The sequence below is a fragment of the Sinohyriopsis cumingii genome, chromosome 11, assembly GCF_028554795.1.
Source record: "Sinohyriopsis cumingii isolate HCF-2022 chromosome 11, ASM2855479v2, whole genome shotgun sequence".
Classification (NCBI taxonomy): domain Eukaryota; kingdom Metazoa; phylum Mollusca; class Bivalvia; order Unionida; family Unionidae; genus Sinohyriopsis; species Sinohyriopsis cumingii.
The window spans coordinates 101,983,076-102,005,475 of NC_142971.1; the positions used below are offsets into that span (position 1 = coordinate 101,983,076).

General features: G+C 34.8%; 1 protein-coding gene across 7 annotated transcripts in view; it reads right to left on the minus strand.

Annotated features, from left to right (window-relative positions):
• Positions 1 to 22,400, minus strand: part of LOC149789180 (protein kinase C delta type-like) — a 227,101-nt gene that overhangs the window by 77,094 nt on the left and 127,607 nt on the right. For all 7 annotated transcript variants that reach the window (XM_089975327.1, XM_089975321.1, XM_089975324.1 and 4 more), the window contains 3 exons: positions 19,600 to 19,796; positions 6,275 to 6,335; positions 1,983 to 2,148 (listed from right to left, as the gene is read on the minus strand). In XM_089975327.1, coding sequence (XP_089831453.1) covers positions 1,983 to 2,148; positions 6,275 to 6,335; positions 19,600 to 19,796 — 424 coding nt within the window. The remainder of the gene's footprint in view (positions 1 to 1,982; positions 2,149 to 6,274; positions 6,336 to 19,599; positions 19,797 to 22,400) is intronic.

Genomic DNA, 22,400 nt, shown 5'->3' on the forward strand with positions numbered 1-22,400 from the left:
TTCTCATATAGTTCAACTAAGATCAACATCAATCAATTTTAGTTTTGTGTTTTAGCTGAACAAACAGCATAACTTTCCACACAATGGAAAGCTTGGAGGGAATGTTAACCGCTAACTATACAAGTACATTGATGTGTAATTGCCTTTCATTCCTTAATATTAGCACGATTACCGTAGTTTTGTAAAACAGGGTCAGAGGCATATCTATGAACTTTTCAAAAGCCAAGCAGGGAGACTGAATAAAAAAAATTGAGATTGGGACCTAAAATTGGTAGGATTTTCATGGCATTTTTAAAGCATTGTTTTCACAAAATATTGATTGATCTTCCTGGTCCAATATGCGTGAAATTTGCAAAAAGACTTGCTGTTTCTCCCTGTGACATGCCCTATTTTCATATTCTGGTCAGCTGTGGTCAAACTGCACAGTAGCTAAAGATAAGTCTTAAATAAACAAGCAAGAAAGCCAACGCAACTAATTAAAAGTTAATCCTTATCCATACAACTATTTTGTGAAAATGATTGGCCCTTGGCCGTAATTTAAAGAAAATGCATTCTACAACACTGTGCGTTATGCAAGCATCAGCAATTGATTGGCAAATAAAGGATTCCCAATTTTGGTGAACTAAAGGTACCAAAATACCTGGCCTCATGGCACCGTACATATGACAACTATTTTCCCCTCTTTGTATATCCGACCATATTCCCTTATTGTCAACTCGTAAAGCATTTAGTATTGTTGATTATAAAGCATGTATTCTGAATTAGTTTTTGGAAGATACATTTGCTGTGTGGTATCTATTTTCATTCCTTCTTTTAATTTAACAATGGTAATTATCACTGGTATATACAGTATAAAAATGCCAAGTGTTTACTCATGTAAGTTTCATTCATGGGAATGGTGCTATAGCAGATGGAGTTACAGCATCCATAGTGATCATTTTTGGGACTGAAATTATTTGTAGATGATTTTACTGTTGCGGTGTACTTTCTTGTTCCAGTCTATATTTTATTTCTGTATTACTGTAATGGTAAAACAAACAATTTATGCAAATAATGTTTAAACTTAACATTCTATTTAGTGAAGAAGCGTATTCTTTAAAGTAAAGTGATTATTTCACCACAACAATAATTCACAGGTGATACAACAAACATGTAGGACTTTTCTTGTTTAGAAGAAATGAAAATCGAAGACATAATGTAATAATCAGGAGTTCTCTGCAAAAAACAGAAGATATTAAGAAATCGGGAGGTAGGTGTGGAGCAACCCTCAAAATTGGGAGTTATTTTTCCTCCTGGCGTGAAAGTTGACAGGTATGGTGTAAGGTCACTTACATCAAAAGCAAACTACAACTCAGCTTTTACAGTATTAGCATTGAACTGTATTGCTTGTTAGTTGTGTTGTCATACTGGGATTACATTATAATGAGTTAGGTATTTACAATTTCAAACAAAGTAAAAACATAATTACCGGTGAACTGATATAATGTGTCCAATGCAATAATGCATAAACAAACAATAATCGAGTCAAAAGGGAGAGGTAGTGTTACAGCAACTTGCGAATGCTAAATTCTTTTCATCGTTTGATCAAATTATACACAAATCTAAATTAGACAGAAACAACAAGAAAACAGAAAATTATAAAATAAACTTACTTTTCAAACAAGTTTATACCATTTCTTTTTAATAATCATGCATGCCAACCTCGAGATAATTATACATGTAATTTTTTTAAGTATAACTTTGCCTAAATAAATGCATTTAGAACTTACCTTGTGCAACTTGAGATGTCTCGGAGTTGTAGGTTGGCTTATACGCGGGTCATGCACTTTTTAGTGTTTATACCTGTACAGTTTGGGGGTCAGCTTATACGCGAACGGGCTTATACGCGAGTATATACGGTAAGTACTGAACTAGATGGAACACAACATATTCTTTCCCATGCACAACATTAGAGGACATGGCCAATATAGCAAAAGACTTACCAGAGAAATTCATTACAGAATGAGCAGTAAGTTGGCTGTCGGAAGAACTTTGCAATGAACTGATGTCCCTGAACCTGATGAACTTTCTGTTGCTTTATTGCTCCTCTTCTACGTGTAATACCTCCAGTCATGAATTTTTCACCATCATCATGAAAAGGTGCTTGTTCTGAGCAGACACAAATCAAGCTTATCAGTAAATTTAACAAAAGTTCAAAGTGAGGAGAATATGTCCAACATGCATATGCAATAAACACTGAACAAATTCAATAATGGAAAAACAATGTTTTTATCTGACTCTGGAAATCAATCAATCAATGTTCCTTTAAATACCTTGGGGTAATGAGTTGCTCACTCTTGACTTTCACTTACCAAATGGCATTCCTTTCTCTCTGAAGCCATCATTTCTATTTCTATAACAGTAGCATACGCAAGTCCATCATTAAGGTGCTTACTTACCAAATGGCATTCCTTTCTCTTTGATGCCATCATTTCCATTTCTATAACAGTAGCATACACAAGTCCATCATTAAGGTGCTTACTTTCTATACACAATCCACCTTAACTGAAAGTACATGTGTACCACATTTTCCAGTCAGATTAAATCATTGGTTAGGACAATGAACATAGGTTATGCAGTTTGACACCACAAATGTTATCAAATCACTTCAGTAATCATCAGGTTGAGATAATATACTAGACCTATCAGGAACTGGTGTCTCACAAATGGCCCCACTCACTACCATCTGCTTGGCACAGCCTTAAACACAAGAGCTTGTATTGGGAAACCAATTCTGCCAAATGGGCATTCAAGGTGTGACATGGAATATTAGAAATCCAACTCATTCAAGGACTCATCAATATAAAGAGACATTCAAAATTTGGTTTAAAAGTGAACAATTCTTGTAAATGTAAAGCTGCAGAAACCAAATTCTGGAGGATGGCAATCAGGGGCTGTAACTCCTGTAAATGATGATATAGATAGCTAAAAATTAAACTTCTTCAAGGTCTTCCCAATATAAAGCTGCATGCCCAATTTAACTGAAATCCAGCACTTCTTGATAAAGCTGTACTGCATGAACCAAAATCAGGAGTAAAGGTAATAAGGAAATGCAACTCCAGTAAATGATGACACAGAATGCTAAAAACTGAATACATTCAAGGTCTCAACAATAATGAGATACACATCTGGTTGAAATCCAATAAGCCTTGGTAAAGTTAAAGTGAAAGCTTATGTTACATGTATTTATAATGCATAAGATGTAAATGACAGGCTTTTTATTACATGCTCATTTTTGTTTACTTTACATTTTCCAAATCATGCAGTATTTTGTGCAGAATTTGTATACTGCACAACACGTGTCTAAAAATAGTGTAGTCTATAAGGAACTACTTTGTAAACAAAACAATGTACACTCAATTAGTACGCATTCAGTTTTTTGTTTATTAGATTTGTTTGCTGCTTTGCAATTTTCCCCATTTAACTATTTTGATACAATGTTAGGCTAGTGATAGACGACATACAATTTATGATAGTCATAGCTGGGGTCCCTCCAATTGTGAGCTTGCAAGTAACAGGACAGAAACAAGTTTTCTTCAGCTGGTGATAAGAATGGTATGAAATCTATGGACATTTACGCATCTTGAATTTCCTCAAAATATACTTTCTTATTCAGTTCTGCATATCCAAAGGACATGACCCATGCAATGGAAAAACTGATACACACCAAAATTGTGCTGTAATTTCAACAAAATTCTCAATCATTCTCCTTACTGCACTGAACTGACACAATAAATCCAGTCCATTATAAGCAGAACAGTTTAATAAATGCACATTCATTTAAAACATGACTCTATTTCAATTTTAAGTAGACCAAACCAAGAATTTATTTAAACTAATATCAAGCATGTGATGAAGTTCAAAGGTCACTGGGCGGTAGTGCATTACTAGACATTCATTAATATTGTTACAGTGTATTGATGAATCTACAGTTGTGTATTTATTTTGAATAACAGCATAAATTCAATTACCATGTTTCCTGTAGTGTATTCCTTTATTATTAAGACTCAGGTAGGAAAATGAAATGAGTATATAATAAAAAGGTTATTGCATCTGTTATTAGAAAATATAAATAAGTTATTTTTTACTAATACTTTACTCCCATGGTCGTGCAGTATTACTCAGAAAAACCTCGTTCATAGCTTCCCATACAAATGAAGTAACCATAAATATAATTATCAGAATAGAATTATATTTTCCTGTCTCGAAATGAAATCATTTGAAAGTACCATATTATCGCTGTCACAGTCTGCTGTCGTTTAAAAGACTGTCCATGACATCACAAGACTGATTTGTGTAGAACGGTCCCAAGTAATTTGCAGTTGAAACTCATGATTACAGAAGGTCATTGGCAATACAGCAGCAGGCAGAGAATTTTCAGTTAATGAAAAGTCTGTGAGTGGAAAAATGAAGTGGAGCTTCAGAAATTAAATCCTCATAAAAGAGCACACTCAGGAAAGAATGCAAAGTGGCAAAATCTATAAGAAAAATACCCGGGCAAAGTGGGTTCTTGCACAAAGTGATAGCCAACATGCAGTGTCAATGGTAGCCATAAAACTCAAAGCTCAACTTATGTCTGTGGAGATGAAAATTGGTGATTTTAGAGGAGGTTCAGGGATCTAGGTTTACAAATTTACAAGATGAAACAACCCTTCAGCTCAAGCATAGACAACTGTTGGGTGACAGCTTCCTGATGAATGCGAGAAGATAGATGATTTCAAAGATTTAGTCCATAAAGAAATTAACCAGCTGAGCCTGAAACCTAATGATGTCATTAACATGGGTGAAGTGCTCATGTCCTTTGATATACTCGCAACTCTGTCTACAGCTGCAACTAGAGTGAAGACAGTCAGTGTAACAATGCACCTGTTTTATGGACATACTGGCATGCACAAGAGGTGGTGAGAAATTAAAACCAATGGTAATTTTTAAGACTATGCCTTGAGAAAAATTACCAGATGGCATTACTGTGGTCAGTAACAAAAAGGTTGGATGAACACTGAGGTGATAAAAAGATGGACAGACAGCCGCTTTCATGCATGAAAGGCGGGTTTTTAAACCCAAGTCTCTGCTCATTTTTGATGCCATGGCCGCCCATAAAGAAACATCAGCTCAAAAACATATCAAAGCCATGGAAGCACATATCACCATAATTCCAGGGGTGGACTAACCCAAATATTGCAACTGTTTGATGTAGGTGTCAATCACCAATCTTATATATATTAAGATATATCCACAAAATAGTTATTATGACTGTGGCAAACTGTATTTGAAACTGACAACATAAAAAACATTAACATTGCCACTGATCTAGAATGTGGAATGAAAGACAAATGGATAAACACACAGGCTTGACGATATTTTAATATTTATGATATAATGCGCTGAATTTTCACCTGTCAAAATAAAAATCCCTTTATCTGGAATGAAGGTAAAAAAATATTTTAAAATATTTGATTTTAGAGAAGATTTTATGCAAAAAAAATAAAGTTCTTTTTCTCAATGATCTTCCATGTTTGGCATTTGAAAGGCCTCAATTTTGGTAGTTTCTTCTGTACAAAACATAGCAACTTGCATGCATATTCTATCAGCAATAACTATTTCATTAAAACAAGTGGCTCAAAATTGCCACACACAGTAAAGATAGCACAAGACAATTGATGAACTGATCAAAGCAAATTTTTAAAACTTCATGCATACAAAGAGGAAAGTCTACTTCAGGGGAAGGCAACTTATTTTACATAGTGTGCCACTTTTTGTGGATTAATTACAAAATGAATAAGCTTGTGCTACCAGTAATAGAACAACACTCCTAAAATCAAGATTTTTAGCTGCCATTTGGGTGCCACAAAAAACCTCTTGACGTGCCACCTTGTGGCACATGTGATGTAGGTTGCTGACCCCTAGTCTATTTCTCTGGATAAGTCACTATTTAGTATGCATTTGTTATCATCTTCTGCAATGGTAAAAGGTCCATCTCATAATCTAGTTGACAAAACATCACAAAATACATGAGAAAAATTGTTGACATGTAAATGTATCATTAATCATAATTCATCATGACAATGGATGCAATGGTTAACTAATACCCAGTCCAACCTCCCATAACCATCAACTCCATAACACAGCCATATTCTGTATCAAAACATGTTCAAATAATTTATCTTTCCTCAAATGCCTCTTGCCTTACAAGCCAAAATATTGATCTACGTCATGGGTGTTGGCAAACACCTACCTTCATTTTCACTGAAGTAGCGAATCTGGATTTGAAGTCGACCCGAGGGCTTAAAGTCAAGCTGAAAAAGGATATTTTCAAATCAAATCAAATGTAATAAGTAATAAAAACAATATTTACTACAATCAAACTTTTGAGTTTTCTAATGCTTTGGAGTATCTAAATGACAATAATTTACAACAGAGGAATTTAACTCCCAAGTTATTACTATACATGGACATCATAAATGTAATGCTGTAAATAATCTTTATATATTTTTCTATATGTCCTTGTCTTTATATGTCACCAGAAAATTTACATTTACATTCAAAATATTATTTGAGAAACTAATTCTTTAGAAAGCATTTTCTACAAGTGCTTCAGGGGAAAGAACTACTATCAGGCTAAGAATTTATCTTAATTTGAGTTCCCTCCCTTGACATAAACAATTGATATTTATTGCTAATGGATCTAATTAGAAATTGTAGCAAAACAATAATGGTAGTTACTATCTTAAGTAACAGAAACTACTGGTAACAATTAAAGGATACCATGCTATAAGTATTCAGTCCAAACCAAAAATACAGTCTTGTTAAAATGACTCAACCTACTTTTACAGTGGTTTTGGAATAGTCTGAGATGGACTGGTCACTCGTCAGCAATGAATATCAGAAAATTATATAAATCATTTTATTTTGAATGTAGATCTTTTAGGTGCACAATAAAATTATACTTATCACCATATTTATCCTCCTATAATGATTTGGATTTTGCAATACTGGTAACTTGAAGTGTTTTCTCCAGGTTGCACCATTGTACTTGACAAGACAGTACAATTCAAAGGAGTGAATATAAACATCAGCAATAAACCATAAAAGGCACACTAATAATAACGGTCTATACTGTGCAAATTTGTGCTATGTACACCAAATGATAATTAGGCCTGTCCTCCAAAAAAATCAAAAACAGTTATCTCTTATGTCATGCAGTAAACTTCTCATTACCATGTGCATTCTTTGCTCTCAGCAAGTGAATTGTTAAAAATCAAAGAATATCTGATGTTTTAACACTGAATAATAAGTCAGTTAAGGTGATAATGACTTATGGTCTGATACACAAAGTAAATACTATGTATTTTTAAACTGTAGCAAACAAAATAATTAAGATTAATGACAATGACTATGAGGGTATTTAATACCGGATAGAAAATGCACAAGAAAATACAATAAGCATGACCAAACCCCGCATGATCAAAATGAAATACAAAGCTTTCCTTTTTAGTGCAAAAATGTAGAAATTTAAAGGAAAACACTCCAAAAGTATGTATATGTAGACACTAAGTTACTTAACTTCCTATCTGTAGAAATTTCTATCATGAATAAAAACGTGTGGAAATATTATAGTATCAATAAGAAATATTTGATTGAACTTATTCCAGTAACTTAAAGAAATTCAATGGCAATGTTCATAATTGTGGTGATGTATTTAGCAAGTATTAGGTTTAATTAGATGATGAAATAATAGGCACAATCCCATGAAAGAAAAATGCCCCATAAAGACCCAGGGTGTCCTTTAAGTATGCACATGACCAGAGACAAGTATATGTACATAATGCTGCTGCTGCTGCTGTTGTTGTTTTGGGCTTAACACCATTTTTCAGCACAATATAGGCTATAAAAGGATGCTTGTAAAACTGCTGGAGAAAGAGCCCATGAAAACCCTGTTAAGAACCACAAACCGATATGGGAAGCTACTGGCAAGATTTCTCAATACCACCATTGGTTAAGACTGAGACTCAAACCCACGCAGACAGAGGTAAGATTGCAGTGATCGGTAAAGGTGAACACCTTATATCACTCAGCCAAATGGAGCCACATACAAAATGCTTAACATTTTTTGTGACTCATCTGTCTTAGATCTCTCCAAGTGCTACACATTTTAACTGAATTTGTTCCTTGTTGAAGTTTAACTCCTTGTTTTCACCTCCAATGTCCATAATCACATTTTCTTGTGACTAATCTCATGCAAGTTATAACTCACCTGAGTAGCGGTATGATGAAGTCAATGCTGCTTAAATTGGCTGAACTTAAGAGAGGGCAGTTAATCAGCTATTCTAATTCAATTTAGAAAGGGTATCATATTGACAAATTAGTTAATTTGCAGGCAATATTTAGTCACTATCATACTTATGAGTTACTGCATATTTTGAAGATGGAAGCCAACATAAGACACAGTATATTCAACAGTATATCCAATCATCAGTTTCACTCTCTACCCGCTTTCCAATAAATAAACATATATATTCCTACTACCGAATAATACGACAAATCATATTCTTGAAGGTAACTTGGTGTAAATTCAGTTTCAAGGTTTTCATCCAGCCCAAATTCTTTTTCTCTCTCACTCCTGATTTCTGGATATTTTGTCCCTTATGCATGAGAAGGGAGGGTGGAACAGAAAGCAGAAAGAATTGCGATGAAACTGTGTACCATATTAAATTCATTTAGAAAATGGGGTTATTATTACTTTTTATTGTTATTGTCATTTGTCACTAATGATTAACCAGTGGAAATTCACCATTGATCTATAGGCCTATAACTGACAGCACACAGTCGAATGAATGTTTATAGATGTGTATTATATTGTATATGTCGCCAAGTGATGTAGCAACCAAGCAAGCAACTCCCATGATCGCAATCTGGGGGGGAATGCAGCCAAATTACCATCAAACAACTTTTTTGATTGGGAGGGGGTCCCAGAATGAAGTTTTTGGGTAAGAAGCCAGAAGATTGCGCTATGCCAATATTGTAACAAAGACTTATTTTGGCTAAAACATTAAAGAACTTGTCAAGACTCGTCCACTAACAAGTTTCACACTTCAAGGTAGGACAGAATGCATATAACATGCCACAAACTCATATGGTTATGAGCTAAATAGAGGAAGGGGGGCACATTATTTCTTCTGGTTACTCAAATACTTTACCTCATAATTCTCAGCAGACCTTGAGATATTTCGCTAAGATCTTCCTAACTAGTAAAATCAGAGTATAATCTAACCAGATGCCGATTGACTAATGATTTTTTATAATCAACAGTGGGAGAAAGTGCCAAAACCTTTATGTTGAGCATTCTACAGTATCCAGTGCATATTTAACAAAAAAGACTCCTGCTATGTGAACTTAACCTTGACCCCATAAAATCAACACACATTTTGTAGTTTAGCAGTGTTCAAAATTAACTTCAGATACTGCTGGACTTTCTGACCTTCCTCTACTGAAACAAATACACAATCCTTTAAAATATTACTGGTCTCATCTAAAAAAAAATTGGTCTTGGGTGCCTTGCGGGCCACAATTTCAAATGCTGGAGATTTTTAGATCATAGTGTGTGTCATGTTCAATATTATGTGCTAGACTGAAGCATAATGGGGTGAGCTTACTAGCACCATGTTCTTCTGGCTACCTCAATATCCAGCAGAACAATGCAGTTTATTATATATCCCCTCTTTTAAAAAATTCAATTTAATTGATACCTCATAAAAGTTCAACACATTAACCCCTGATGACAAGTTTACGTAGCAGGAGGTAGTAGCCTACTGCCAAGCTCTGTAGTGTCAAGGTCATGTATGATACACTAATATGGGTGGTATTATAGAAAGGTAGACAGATGTAGCTCTAAAATGATACCAAATAATCTGGAAGTTCTAGTTGTACTACAAAATACAGAGGGAAAAACCTAAAAAAATTTACCTTATTTTTGTCCACCCAAAATTTGTGCATGGTCAGAATCCGATTTTGTGTCCGGATTTTAGACTATTTTGGTCTCAGATCTAAGGCAAACCGGTATGAATTGCAAACAGAGAGAAGATGAACCTTTTCAAAAAGTAGGATAAGATGGAATAAAGAGCGGACTCTATACAAAAATAATGGGTCCGTTAAGCAACAAAATAAAAACTTTTACCCTTCTGCTCATGCGTGAGCCAAATAGGGAATGAAAAATGATGTTTCTAACATAACTAGACATTATGCTATTGGAAAATCACCTGGAAGTTGCTTTCTTAGGATTATTTCAGAAATAGCTTTCAAATTGTGTTTCCTACTCGAATTTCAGGTGAAAACAACAAAATCCTCCAGGGGTTAATGTGTTAAGGAAATGTTTTGAAAGAAATTACATTCTAATAAAGAATATCATACAAAATTTTGAGTGAAATGTGTCCAAAAGTAAACAATACATCTTTGTCTTTAGGTAAAAGAGATTTGGACATGTGATTTTGTTTCTTCAAGTCTATATTATTTGCTTAAGTGCCTGGTTCATTTTATGGAACTTTCTGCAATTAAGAGATGTTTCACAGCCAATATAATTGAGAAAATGTTCTATATTGTGTCATACAGAATCAAGAGTTGATGGTTTTTATTCAGGACCATAAGATTTTCTAATAAAAACAAAACTTTCTGTAATTAGTTTGTTGCTTGGGGATAATGTTTTCTATTGGTCTGGGTTCTCTTTTCAATTCAGAAAGCCACCTTTGGGCACGTCACATATCTCTTGCCATTTGCTACCTTGGTCATTCAATGAACTCATCAACATCAACTTTTTCCCCAGGAACATCCCTGTCTGAGCTCTAATCTGTACTGCTGTCCAGAGAGCTGACCAAATCTATGTGGCCAAGATTAGACTCCTATCAGGGGAATAGGAACCTTTATCAGTGTGTAAAATGGCCTGATAAAAACACTATCAGATGTTAAATTTGATAACAAGTCTATTAAATCATAGTCAACAAGCAATTCCATAGCATCTACATTTGACCTGATCACTTTTTTAAGCACTTTGAACACATTAAACCCTGGCGACGAGTTAATGTGGCAGGAGGATGTAGCCTACTGCTGAGCTCTGTAGCGTCAAGGTCATGCATGATACACTAAAGTGGGTGGTATTACAGAAAGTTAGACAGATGTAGCTCTACAATGATACCAAATAATCTGGAAGTTCTAGTTGCACTACAAAATACAGAGGGAAAAAACCTAATTCTTTGGACCCGATTTTTATCTACCCAAGATTTGTCCGTGGTTGGAATCCAATTTTGTGTCTGGATTTTAGGCTTTTTGGTCTCAGATCTAAGGCAGACCGGTATGAACTGCAAAAAGACAGGAACCTTTGCAAAAAGTAGGATAAGATGGGCATTTGGAATAAAGATTGGTCTCGATACGAAAAAAATGGGTCTGTTTAGCAACACAAAAAAAAGAAGAAAAAAAAAAGAAGTCCAACTTTTACCCTTCTGCTCATGCACGAGCCAAATAGTCAACAAAAAATGATGTTTCTAACACAACTAGGCATTAGTTTATTGGAAAATCACTTGACAGTTGATGTCTAAGGATGTATTCAGAAATAGCTTTTAAAATGTGTTTCCAGCTCAAATTTCAGGCAAAAACGACAAAAACATCCAGGGGTTAATGTGTTAATAGTAGTTCCCCAACAACGCTGAACATTATTACATATCAGCAAACTTGCTGGGTCTTATGTGTGCGTGACAACAGCAGACAAGTGTTTGACAACATCCAATAAGTGGAAAAATTGTATTGGATCATCCACTGCAGTGCAAATGCAAAAGAAGTCATGAACTGGATATACAGTGATAGAATATACTGAGTTCCATCAAGCTATGTTGACTAGTTTTGCAACCTATTTATGATATATGCAAGACATAAGGACAAAAAATCCTTCTAATTATATGATTTAGAGTAAATTTTATTTTTAGAACATGGGTTTAGACATTTGTATAATATCAACCTTATTATGAAACTGGATCACTTTATACAAATTTCTGTACAATACTGATAATATCCAAGAGACTGACCAATCTCTAAATGATGCTGATGCAAACTAATATTCATTTCAATCCAATTTTTATATATACAAAAAATGTAGTTTTAAATAACTGTCTTTTAAATTTTAAAAGAAATTACAGCAAAATTTTCAGAAGTGCATTGTGTTCATTATTATTCATTTAAGAATAAATGAATAAGCAATACATTATGTATATAAACTGCATTTATTCTATAAATTAAGTCAACATAAATTATTCTGAAATCTACCTGTTTCGGAAAATCTGAACAGACATCAATGCATGCTGCAATTTCATTCTGAGATCAACAGTACATCTTGAAAGTAATATCACCAACAAACTATTAGATATAAAAATGTACGAGGTAATGAACATACCATATAATCACTTATAAAACTAGTCCAGCTGCAAACTACACAAACCCAGATCTGACATCACATAATGCACCAGCAGATCTGAGTCTGTGTAGTTAGGAGTAATCAGTAGAACAAACCTCACAGACTCTTATCTGCAGGTGCATTATGCTATGGCAGATCAGGATCTTGGTAGTTTTTTGGCAGTTTTGACAAGACTTATAAGCAAGTATATACAGTATTAAAATAAAACAATCACTCAAATAATTGTATTACAGTGCTGGAGTGGGTTCAGTAGGAATAGGAGCTAGGCTTCAACTAGGCCATCATTAGAGCCTGTCTTTTCAGCAAACATGAAACCTGACCTGCCATCACATAATACACAAGTAAATTAGGATCCATGTTGTTTTTGTTCAAATGATTGCTCCCAACAAACTGAAGTATACAGATCTGCTGGCATACAATGCAACAGCAGAGTAGAGTCTATGTTTGCTGTTAGACCCAACTTGTACAGAGTATGTATGGTACCTTTGGATGTTAATGTGCATATCTACCATATATACTTGCTTATCAGCCGAGATCCTGATCTACCATAGCATAATGTGCCTGCAGATCAGGGTCTATGTTGTTTGCTGTACTGATTAATCCTAACAAACTGCAAAGACCCAGATCTGCCAGTGCATTATGACATGATCTGAGTCTGTGAAGTTGGCAGTTGGACTTGACACATTATGAGATGGCAGCTCTGTGTTTGTGCAGTTTTGACTTGTAAGCGAGTATAAACAGTACTTTGACTAGAACTGCATTGCAGGAAGAAGTATTATGGTATGCAGATAATGATACAAAAACTCTAACAAAGCAGCATGATTACATGGTCCAGTCAAAACTGGACATGTGCAAGATCATGCTGACCTTAAAACTGTATGATACATATATTGTTCTACCATAACTGTTTTCAGCAAAGGAGGGTGTGGATTAAGAAAGGACGAGAACATACCATATATACTCACTTATAAGTTGGGTGCAGCTCCAAACAAAATAGACCCTGTTCTGCTGCTGAATAATGCAATCACAATGTTCTTAATTCTACTTATTTTTCCTAACAAACTAAACAGACTCTGAACTGCCAGCACATTATGCAATGGCAGATCAGGGTTTATACAGTTTGCAGTTGGATCTAAAGTATATAATATAAACAGTAAAGAGCCCACTTTTTGCTGAGACTGCCTATTATATGAAAAAGTAAAAATGTTAACACTGAGATTTATTCTAGTGAGACTCTGGATGTCCAACTGGACAGACATGCACACAGACACCAAAGTGTGCAAAGTAATTGCAATTTTGAGTTCACACCAAGGCAGGTGAAGATGAAGATGAGAGAGAAAGCCTGCAAACACTCTTGAAATCTTGCAGAGAGGAAGCTACGTGCATGCACATAATTTGGTTGGAATTTGATACAACACACAGGAACTGTACTCCCAAAACAAAACAGTGTGCAGGGTAACCCATGAATTCTAAATGCCAACCCCCAAAATCTGCCAAGAACGGTACTGTGAATGGTACATTATATGCCCACCCTGTGTTTAACAGTCCTCCATGTAATCACTAGTAGAGCATGGTTAACCCTGAAGATTATGGACCAACAAGTCTCAATGACCTGGACTTTAGGTCTAGGTATACAGTCCTGAATTAAACTTGCTGTGCAGAAGAAACCATTATTTTCTTTTTTAGAGTTGACTGTAACCTCTGACCTTTAGACCCCAGTATTGACAGGTTTCTTTATTAGCCTAACCTTCCATAAACTTTGGTCACTGTAGGTAATTCAGAACTAGTACCATGGTTCTGAAGTAAATTTATTATTCAAAAACAGTTTCCTTCTTTCAATTTGTGACCTTGACCTTTGAACCCTGAAATCAATATACTTTTCTCTTATTCAACATTCAACAAGTAATTCACCCACAACTTTGGTGATAAAGACAGGTGCTGTAAAACTGAAACTATTATGTGAAAATGAAATGTTCTGGACAGTTGAATGAACCATCAGATAAATAGGGTCATGGCATAAGTATGCTCCACCAAAAGGTGGGTATAGACAAATAATAACTTCAAGTCAAACTATTTCAAGACTAATTAATCAGAGTCATATGCAACAAACAGACAAATTAAGACCTAACAGATGGATGGACTAATGGCTAAATAAACAGAGACACACAAATCAATACAGTAGAACCTATCTTGAAAGACTACCTGCCAAAAAACAAATCAGATAATAAGTACACCTATAATCTAGTCTCTTTCATCATAAACATTGAACCTTCACACCATAAACTACTTTCACTCCAACATCCCATTCATCTGAACATGTTGCAGTCTACTGTCTGCTTGCATCCTGTAGAACAGAATGTTTGCAAGCATCACATCTGGCTGATGCAATAAAAAAAACTTCTCTGCCATAATGTGAAATGTATTATAATTTTCCAATTTTAATAAATGTGCTCAGCTTTAAAATGGTGCAGTGTTTCTTTTTCAAAGCAATTAACTGACCAGTCAAAAAGGTTACTTAAGGTCAAGGATGCAAGTGGCATTGATGATGATTGCTGTATGCATGCATGCATAACAGCCAAAACCCTCAACTTTCATTTCGTAATGTGCTGACACATAAGGGTCTGTACTGTTTACATTAAGTCCTACATAAATATTCATGTACAACTACAAAATTTGCTGGTAGATCTGTGAAAATGCAGTCAGGACTAATCTGTTGAAGAAACACAAACCCTGATCAACTGGTGCATTATCTGATGTCAGACCTGGATCAATGTATGTTATGATTATTCAGTAGAATATAGACCCTCATCTACTGGTGCTTCATGTGCTGGCAAATCTGGGTCAATGCAGTAGGACTAATCAGTAGAACAAACACAGACTCATATCTGCTAAAGCATTATGTGATGTCAGATCTGGGTCTATCATGTTTGTTAGGACTAATCAGTACAATTAACACAGACCCAAATCTACTGGTCCCTTATATACTGGAAAATCTGGGTCTATGCAGTGAGGACTAATCAGCTGATAATAAGCCCTGATCTAATTGTGCATTATATGATGGTAGATCAGGGTTAATGTCTTTTTTGCAAGGACTAATCAGTAAACAGACAAGAGACCAAAATCTGCTGGTACATCATGCAATGGCTGAGCTGGGTCTGTTACCTGCAACTGGATATGACTTACAGTACAAGTGACCATAAACATTATGTTAAATGAACAGCACAGACCCTGATCTGTTTTGATAATGAACCTTTTGCTGTTGGCTGTGCAAAGTACCCAGATATATCAGTTCCTGTTAATTTCCCCATAAGCATACCTTTCAGATATAATTACAAGTCATCATCTCTCATGCCTGGTTTTTCTTTAGCTTCATAAATATAGTGACTGTATTTAGTGTAACATCATTCAGTTTCGACAATCTCAGAAAACAGAGTGTACTGATCTGGTATGAAAATTAATCTATTGCATACTTAGTGATCAATACATTATCATAGTTTTTGTGTCATAAAAATCAGATATTTTATTACAATCTTGTAACTTATTTCATTAATAATTTTGATGTATTTATAAAGAGTATTTGCTAACCTAAATGAAGTTAATCAAAAGGGAAGTGAAACAAAAAAGTGAAGAAAACAAAATGGCATAAAATATTCTGAATGGTTTAACCCAGAATAAAACGTTCTTGCTGTGATAAAAAGGTTCTAACATAACTTGTCAAGAATTAAATCATGGTAAAACATAGTAGCTGATTTAATAGTAGAATTTTAATCCAAAACTTTTCAGTCATGAATCTAGAACCAATGAGCCATAATAACTCCCTCCTAATAATGCTTCATTAACTGCCAAAATTGCTGTCTCTTTTTTTTAAATCTTCTCACTGAACGTTAGTTGCCTGCCTCTATGCACTTTTACACCCAACGTTTAATGCAGCTTGATGCAACTGGGAGCTATCTGAATTTGACCAATTGTTTCTCTGCTCCTTATACAACACCTGTATCACTTAAATGAACAAGAAATGTGTTCATGCAATACAAATGCCCCTCCATGATGACCTCCACCCAGAAAAGAACTGGATGGATGGATGAAAATACAGACAGATACACAGAAGGATGATAGCAATACTACATTCTTCTTCCATATTCATGAAACTGAAAAACGTCTAATACACACATTCTTTTCAGTTTCTATCTTTAAAAGGGAACAAGAATAAAGTACATTTTTAAAATTGAAGCTCTTAATTTTCCATTACTTCAAGGCTCAAACAACTGTCCACCTTAACTCTGCATATGTAAATTTGATAAATTTCTCAAGAAATTAATTCACTGGCAGCTGACACCATAAATAAACAATACAGAACTTTAGGAAACAGCAGCAGTGCTCTAGATACCTTTCAAATGTCTCTGCAACCATATCACAATCTTAACTTTAGTGGCCATTTCAAATTTTTGGTTACCTTGCCCTATTAATTTGGTCACATCAGAAAATATCAGCATAATTCAAATGAGTGGGGGAATTAATGGTGACAAAAACTGAAGGTGTTAGAAACGACGAATTAGAGTAATAAAAAAAGTGATTTTTAACAGCATACTTAGCTCTGCATGACAGCAGTCATTATCTGTTTCAACCTCAGAGTATCCACTGAAATTCACTATTTAAAGTATTCTAAGTATTATCTCTACAAATTGCCTAGCCTGAAATTCACTATTTAAAGTACTCTAAGTATTATCTCTACATATTGCCTAGCCTCAAATTCACTATTTAAAGTACTCTAAGTATTATCTCAAACATATTGCCTAGCCTCAAATTCACTAATAAAGGGTCTTAACTTTCATCTTCTGATGATGATAAATTATAGTAAGAAAGCTTCAATCATGGCTGCATTTGGGGTGGTTTTTGAAGGAAAGTGATTTTACTGTTGAATAAATTTTCCATATAGGTCTTCATTTCTGCATTGTCCAGGACCTGTACCATTAGCCGAGTCTGATTGCTCAGGAAATATATTAGACTTATCACTTGTAGGTTCCATGCAAGCCAGAGCAGTCACATGTAAGATGGTGACATATGCTGAAACCCAATATGAATCCTTTGTATCTTTTCTATAAAATTCCATATAGGAAATAATTTGATGGAGTGACAAAGCACAAAAGGGGGAAAATGCAATAAAATATGGCAGAATACTCGGTCACACAGTACAGTAAACCAGGTAAGATAAAACCATGACAAAGTATTATACATTTATGGAATTGTCTGAACAAGTTCAGTAAAAGAAAGCTCTCAAGTGAGATCATGCATGAAAAAAATTGGGAATGTTTTGGCCCAGAGTATGTCATCTCAGTCAAGTGAGAAAAATGAATGCTATGAAAATATGTGATGTATTCATGACATTATGTGGTAAACAATGTACGTGCAGATATGCAATGGCGGGTACCATATAGTACATGCATCTCCAAGGCATTTTCCCAATCACAGGCTGAAAGGCATGACACAACTGTTTTTAGTGTTAAACATGGTAATACCTGAAATTAGAAAGTGCTGATATCATTTTCTATCTGCAGCATTAGGTTTCTAAAGGTCACTAGAGGACAACCAGTTGACGATTTTTACTTGTATATCTCAAGTTTTAATTGCAAATTCAACCGTTTTACTTGCAGCTTTGAGGGATGAAGAGACTTTTGGGTTTTTGCTTTAAGATGTCACCAACATCTTTACGCATATGAGTAGCCAGCTTTGAGGGATGAAGAGACTTTTGGGTTTTTGCTTTAAGATGTCACCAACATCTTTACGCATATGAGTAGCCATCAACTCTATGACCAACACTACATAATACTATGTAACGTAATGTTCTGTGTAAAGTTTCTGCCAGACTTAATACCAAGTAAAACCATGATCATGATTATTTTTTAAAATGTTAATTTTATCTTACCTATACATAAACAAACAACAGTTTAAGAAATCAAAGAACTGAGAATACTGATGGAAGAATAAAAAGTTTGTTTAATATAGTAGACAGGATCAAAGGGAGTTATGCCCCTCTATATGGCTTGAATGGATTTTCAAGGTCAAAAGTTCAAGTAGAGGAGCATACAATAACTGTTTTATTATTAGAATCAATTTATTCTCAATAACAGAATGATAGGCAGAATGCTATAGGCTTACGGATGGAAATCCCTGCAAGCCAAACTGGCTGGTTTGTAAGTTACCACTTAATTCTAGAGTAAAATAATAACCACCAATGAGAAATGAATATAGTGTATCGCTGTAGTAGATAGTAAAGTAGATACAATGATGCTGCCTCTAGGCTGGAACTACATTACATAATGGAAAAACTTCTAATAAAAATGGCTATTAAATGAACATAAACCATACACAATGAAATAGTTGATAATGTATCCTTTCCATTCACATAGCTCTTTTGTCATTGAAAGCATAGATGGTATTAAAAAGCATCTCAAATCTGCAAGGGGTCAAAATTCACTGGGAGCAAGTTAATCATTTTTAGTTGATTGGAGGAGGGGAGGAGAGCTGTTTGAAGTTTTATGTACTATCCTTACAGACAAAGACAAGTACCTGTGGTTTGGGCAATTAACAAATAAGAAAATCTATATATTAGTTAACACTTATTCATGTAAGTTGTTTTTGCTGTACTCCTATATTTCTGAGTCGATTATCATTACATATTTTCATATCAATGCCAATTTAAAACTTCAATGAACAAAAATTCATTAAATCTGATGATTTTAACCTCTAAGAGAAACAAAAAATCTTAAAAGTAGTACAGTACAAAAAATAATTGTCATCTTTTTAAAATCCTTTTCTTCTATCAATGTGCTATCTGACAAAAATGAACAATGTTTGGCATGCATTACTTAAGGGAAAGAAAATGGAGTTGCAACCACTTTGAAGCTCAGTTTGATACAAGAAATTCATTTTGATTAACCAATGTTATTCATTCCTGACACATTCATTTCAATTAAAGTGATCTGTTATTAACAAGTGAGAAAATTTTTTAATTTAACATGAAAAATATTGCACACACTGTAAAAACATGCAAACTCAAAATAATTTTTGGAATTCAAATAAATTAAATTGTAATAAAATTTAATTACCCATATTGTTGCAATATTTGAGTCTGTGCATTTCTCTGCTAAGGACCTCGCTCTGATAGAAACATCTCCAAGGAAACGATTGGGCCGCTCCATGCATACCATTTGGATGACCCTGCCCTCGTATAGATGAGCATCAAAACAGGTGTTCCATTCTGGATAGATTGTCTTCTTTTTCTGTATTAGCTGCACACCACGACCTGGAAAGAAGTAGGTAACAAAACATTGAAATAATGCATGAACTGAATGCAAGAAAGGTGCAGAATTTCATTGCACATAAACAACCAGAGATACAAAATAACACTGCTTATCAAAACTGGCTGATACAAAACATGCTCCAACAAAGCCAAGGCTGATAAGCCCGTGTAACATTTCAGTCAATTCTACAGAAACCTACATTGGAATGAAGTATGGGCCAAGAAAGCAAAGTGAAAATAATTATATGCAAATAGCTCAGGACTGACTTGCTTTATGCTGACAGACTTTCTGGTGCTGAAATTTTTCTGAATTTCAGTTCTCTATGGACAAATAGACTGAACATTGATTCCGCAGAATGACAGGTCTCATCTTTTTAAGAGTTATGGGCTTGCAAAATACTTTCATACTGAGTTGGTTACAGCACCACCACTACCATCATCCTCATTATGTACTGAAAGTTTCTCCAAAAATGACAGGAAACAATTTATTCACATGTCCATTTTAGATATCAACTTGTCTATATTTGCCTCATATGTCCATTGCTGATACTAATTTGTCCCTATTTTGATTTGAAGGCAAGAAATCTGTACATGCTTCAAGACACACTCAGTCAATAAATAAACTGATGGCTTCCTCAATGCTAGAAATGTAGGAATCAATTCAAAAATCTAACCCTTTTACCTGCACATCCCATATGATGTTCATGACGTCATACTCTTGCTCCCCATAAAAAGAACCTCAATAAACCATAAAGCAACGTCATCTTAAAAAAAAAATATTATTCTCACATTCCCGGAAAAGCCTAAAAATAACCTAATAATTTCAACCGCAAGTCTGCATTTGTTATATATTCTAATGTTAAGTAATATGTCATTAAAATCAAATGTTAGTAAAGATGATGTATTTTTTTTGCCAGAGTTTGGTTATCTCACATGAATCAACGTTTAAATGGAACACGTAACATATTCATAGTAGATACTGTGTAATACATAGAAATGCATAGATGGGAGGCAAAGGTAAAAGTGTAGTTATGCGTAGATGGGAGGCAAAGGAGGTAAAGGCATACAAAAGTGTACCTGGGGAGTAAAGGGTTAAATGCCTCAAAAAATATAACTCCTTTAACCAATGAAACTAGCTGTGTAGCATTCCCAAAAAGATCTGTATAGAGTTTAACCATTTTTATCTGGTTTTGTTCCCCACTCAACCTGTATCTGATTTATCTGTCTAAATAAGAATGTGAAGTGCAAATCATATGCCTGCCATCTGGCAAATGGCATTATTACAATTCTTTTATATAAAACTCTTTCATTCATTGACTAATACCCTGTACTAAAAATTGTAGTGCCTGTTTAATTCATGCACTATGTCACTGTGGTTAAACAATGTTGCTTTCCAATACTAAATGATGTGCGCCACTTTACAAGCAGGTTTATTCTTGTCATCTAGGAAAAGGGCTTGTGTTTGCACTGTGAGCATCACATGGTGTCAAAAATGACCTTTGGACATGAAAATTCCAGGCAGAAATTTGGGGTTGGGGTGCATAAACTTCTCCTGTTATGAACTGCCATTGACTTCTTTGGTCAAGTGGGCTTTGTTTTAATATAGGTATCCAATATAAGTATATGGACCTTGTTGATCTCACTAGTGTATTTCATACTTTATGATTTTTTATACTAGGTCGCTGATTGTAGCATTAAATCTGTACATAAAACTTGACCCCTGCCCCATAAACCAACCAAGAGCACTCCATGGCATACCTCATGCCTTGTATTGCCTTGTATTACCATAATGCCAAATACTGCAACCACCAACAAAACACTTTCTAGGCAGTAACCCTGGGGTAATAACCAAAATCCCTTACATTAGTATGTCCTGCTGTTACAAATGAATGCATAAAGTTGAGTTAGCAAATGTTTCAGTATCTAACATTTGTCTCCCAAAGCTGATAGATACCACCTAAGGTTTAAATTATTTCTGCCTATGAGTAGATTCTGATTGCTGACTGCCTGCCAAAACTGCTTAGACTGTCTGGGTTGAATATTGTTTTAATCTCAGTAAGATTGCCCATATGAAACAAGCACATAAATTATAGGTGCCCCAAGTGGCCGAGTGGTCTAAAGCACTCACAGTTATGGATCACTGCCATCTCACCTCTGTCTGCATGTGTTCAAGTCTCGGGCTCGGCAAATGAGGGTATGTGAGAAAGCTTGCCAGTAGCTTCTCGTGGGACCCTTGTACCTTGGTGACTTTAAGTTCTAATTTGCAGATACCTTAGTTTGTTTTTCATCATTATCATCACCATCACAAATCTTTAATAATGACAATCAAATGGGGGGAGGGAGTGTATCACATTCTGCTGATAGTCACTCACAACAGTGAATTTATATAACAAATTATTACTATTATTATTATTATTATTATTATTGTTATTATTATTTAAAATTATGATTACTTTTCAACAATGTTACTTACAGCTGCCTTGCTAGGTGCTCAGCATTAAGAGGTTATAGTTAGAACTGGTGGCCTCAGGTGTCAGGGTAATGTGAATATGTGGGACATCATGCTACATGTCTGTGGCATGATTCCCCAGTGCTAAACATCATTAC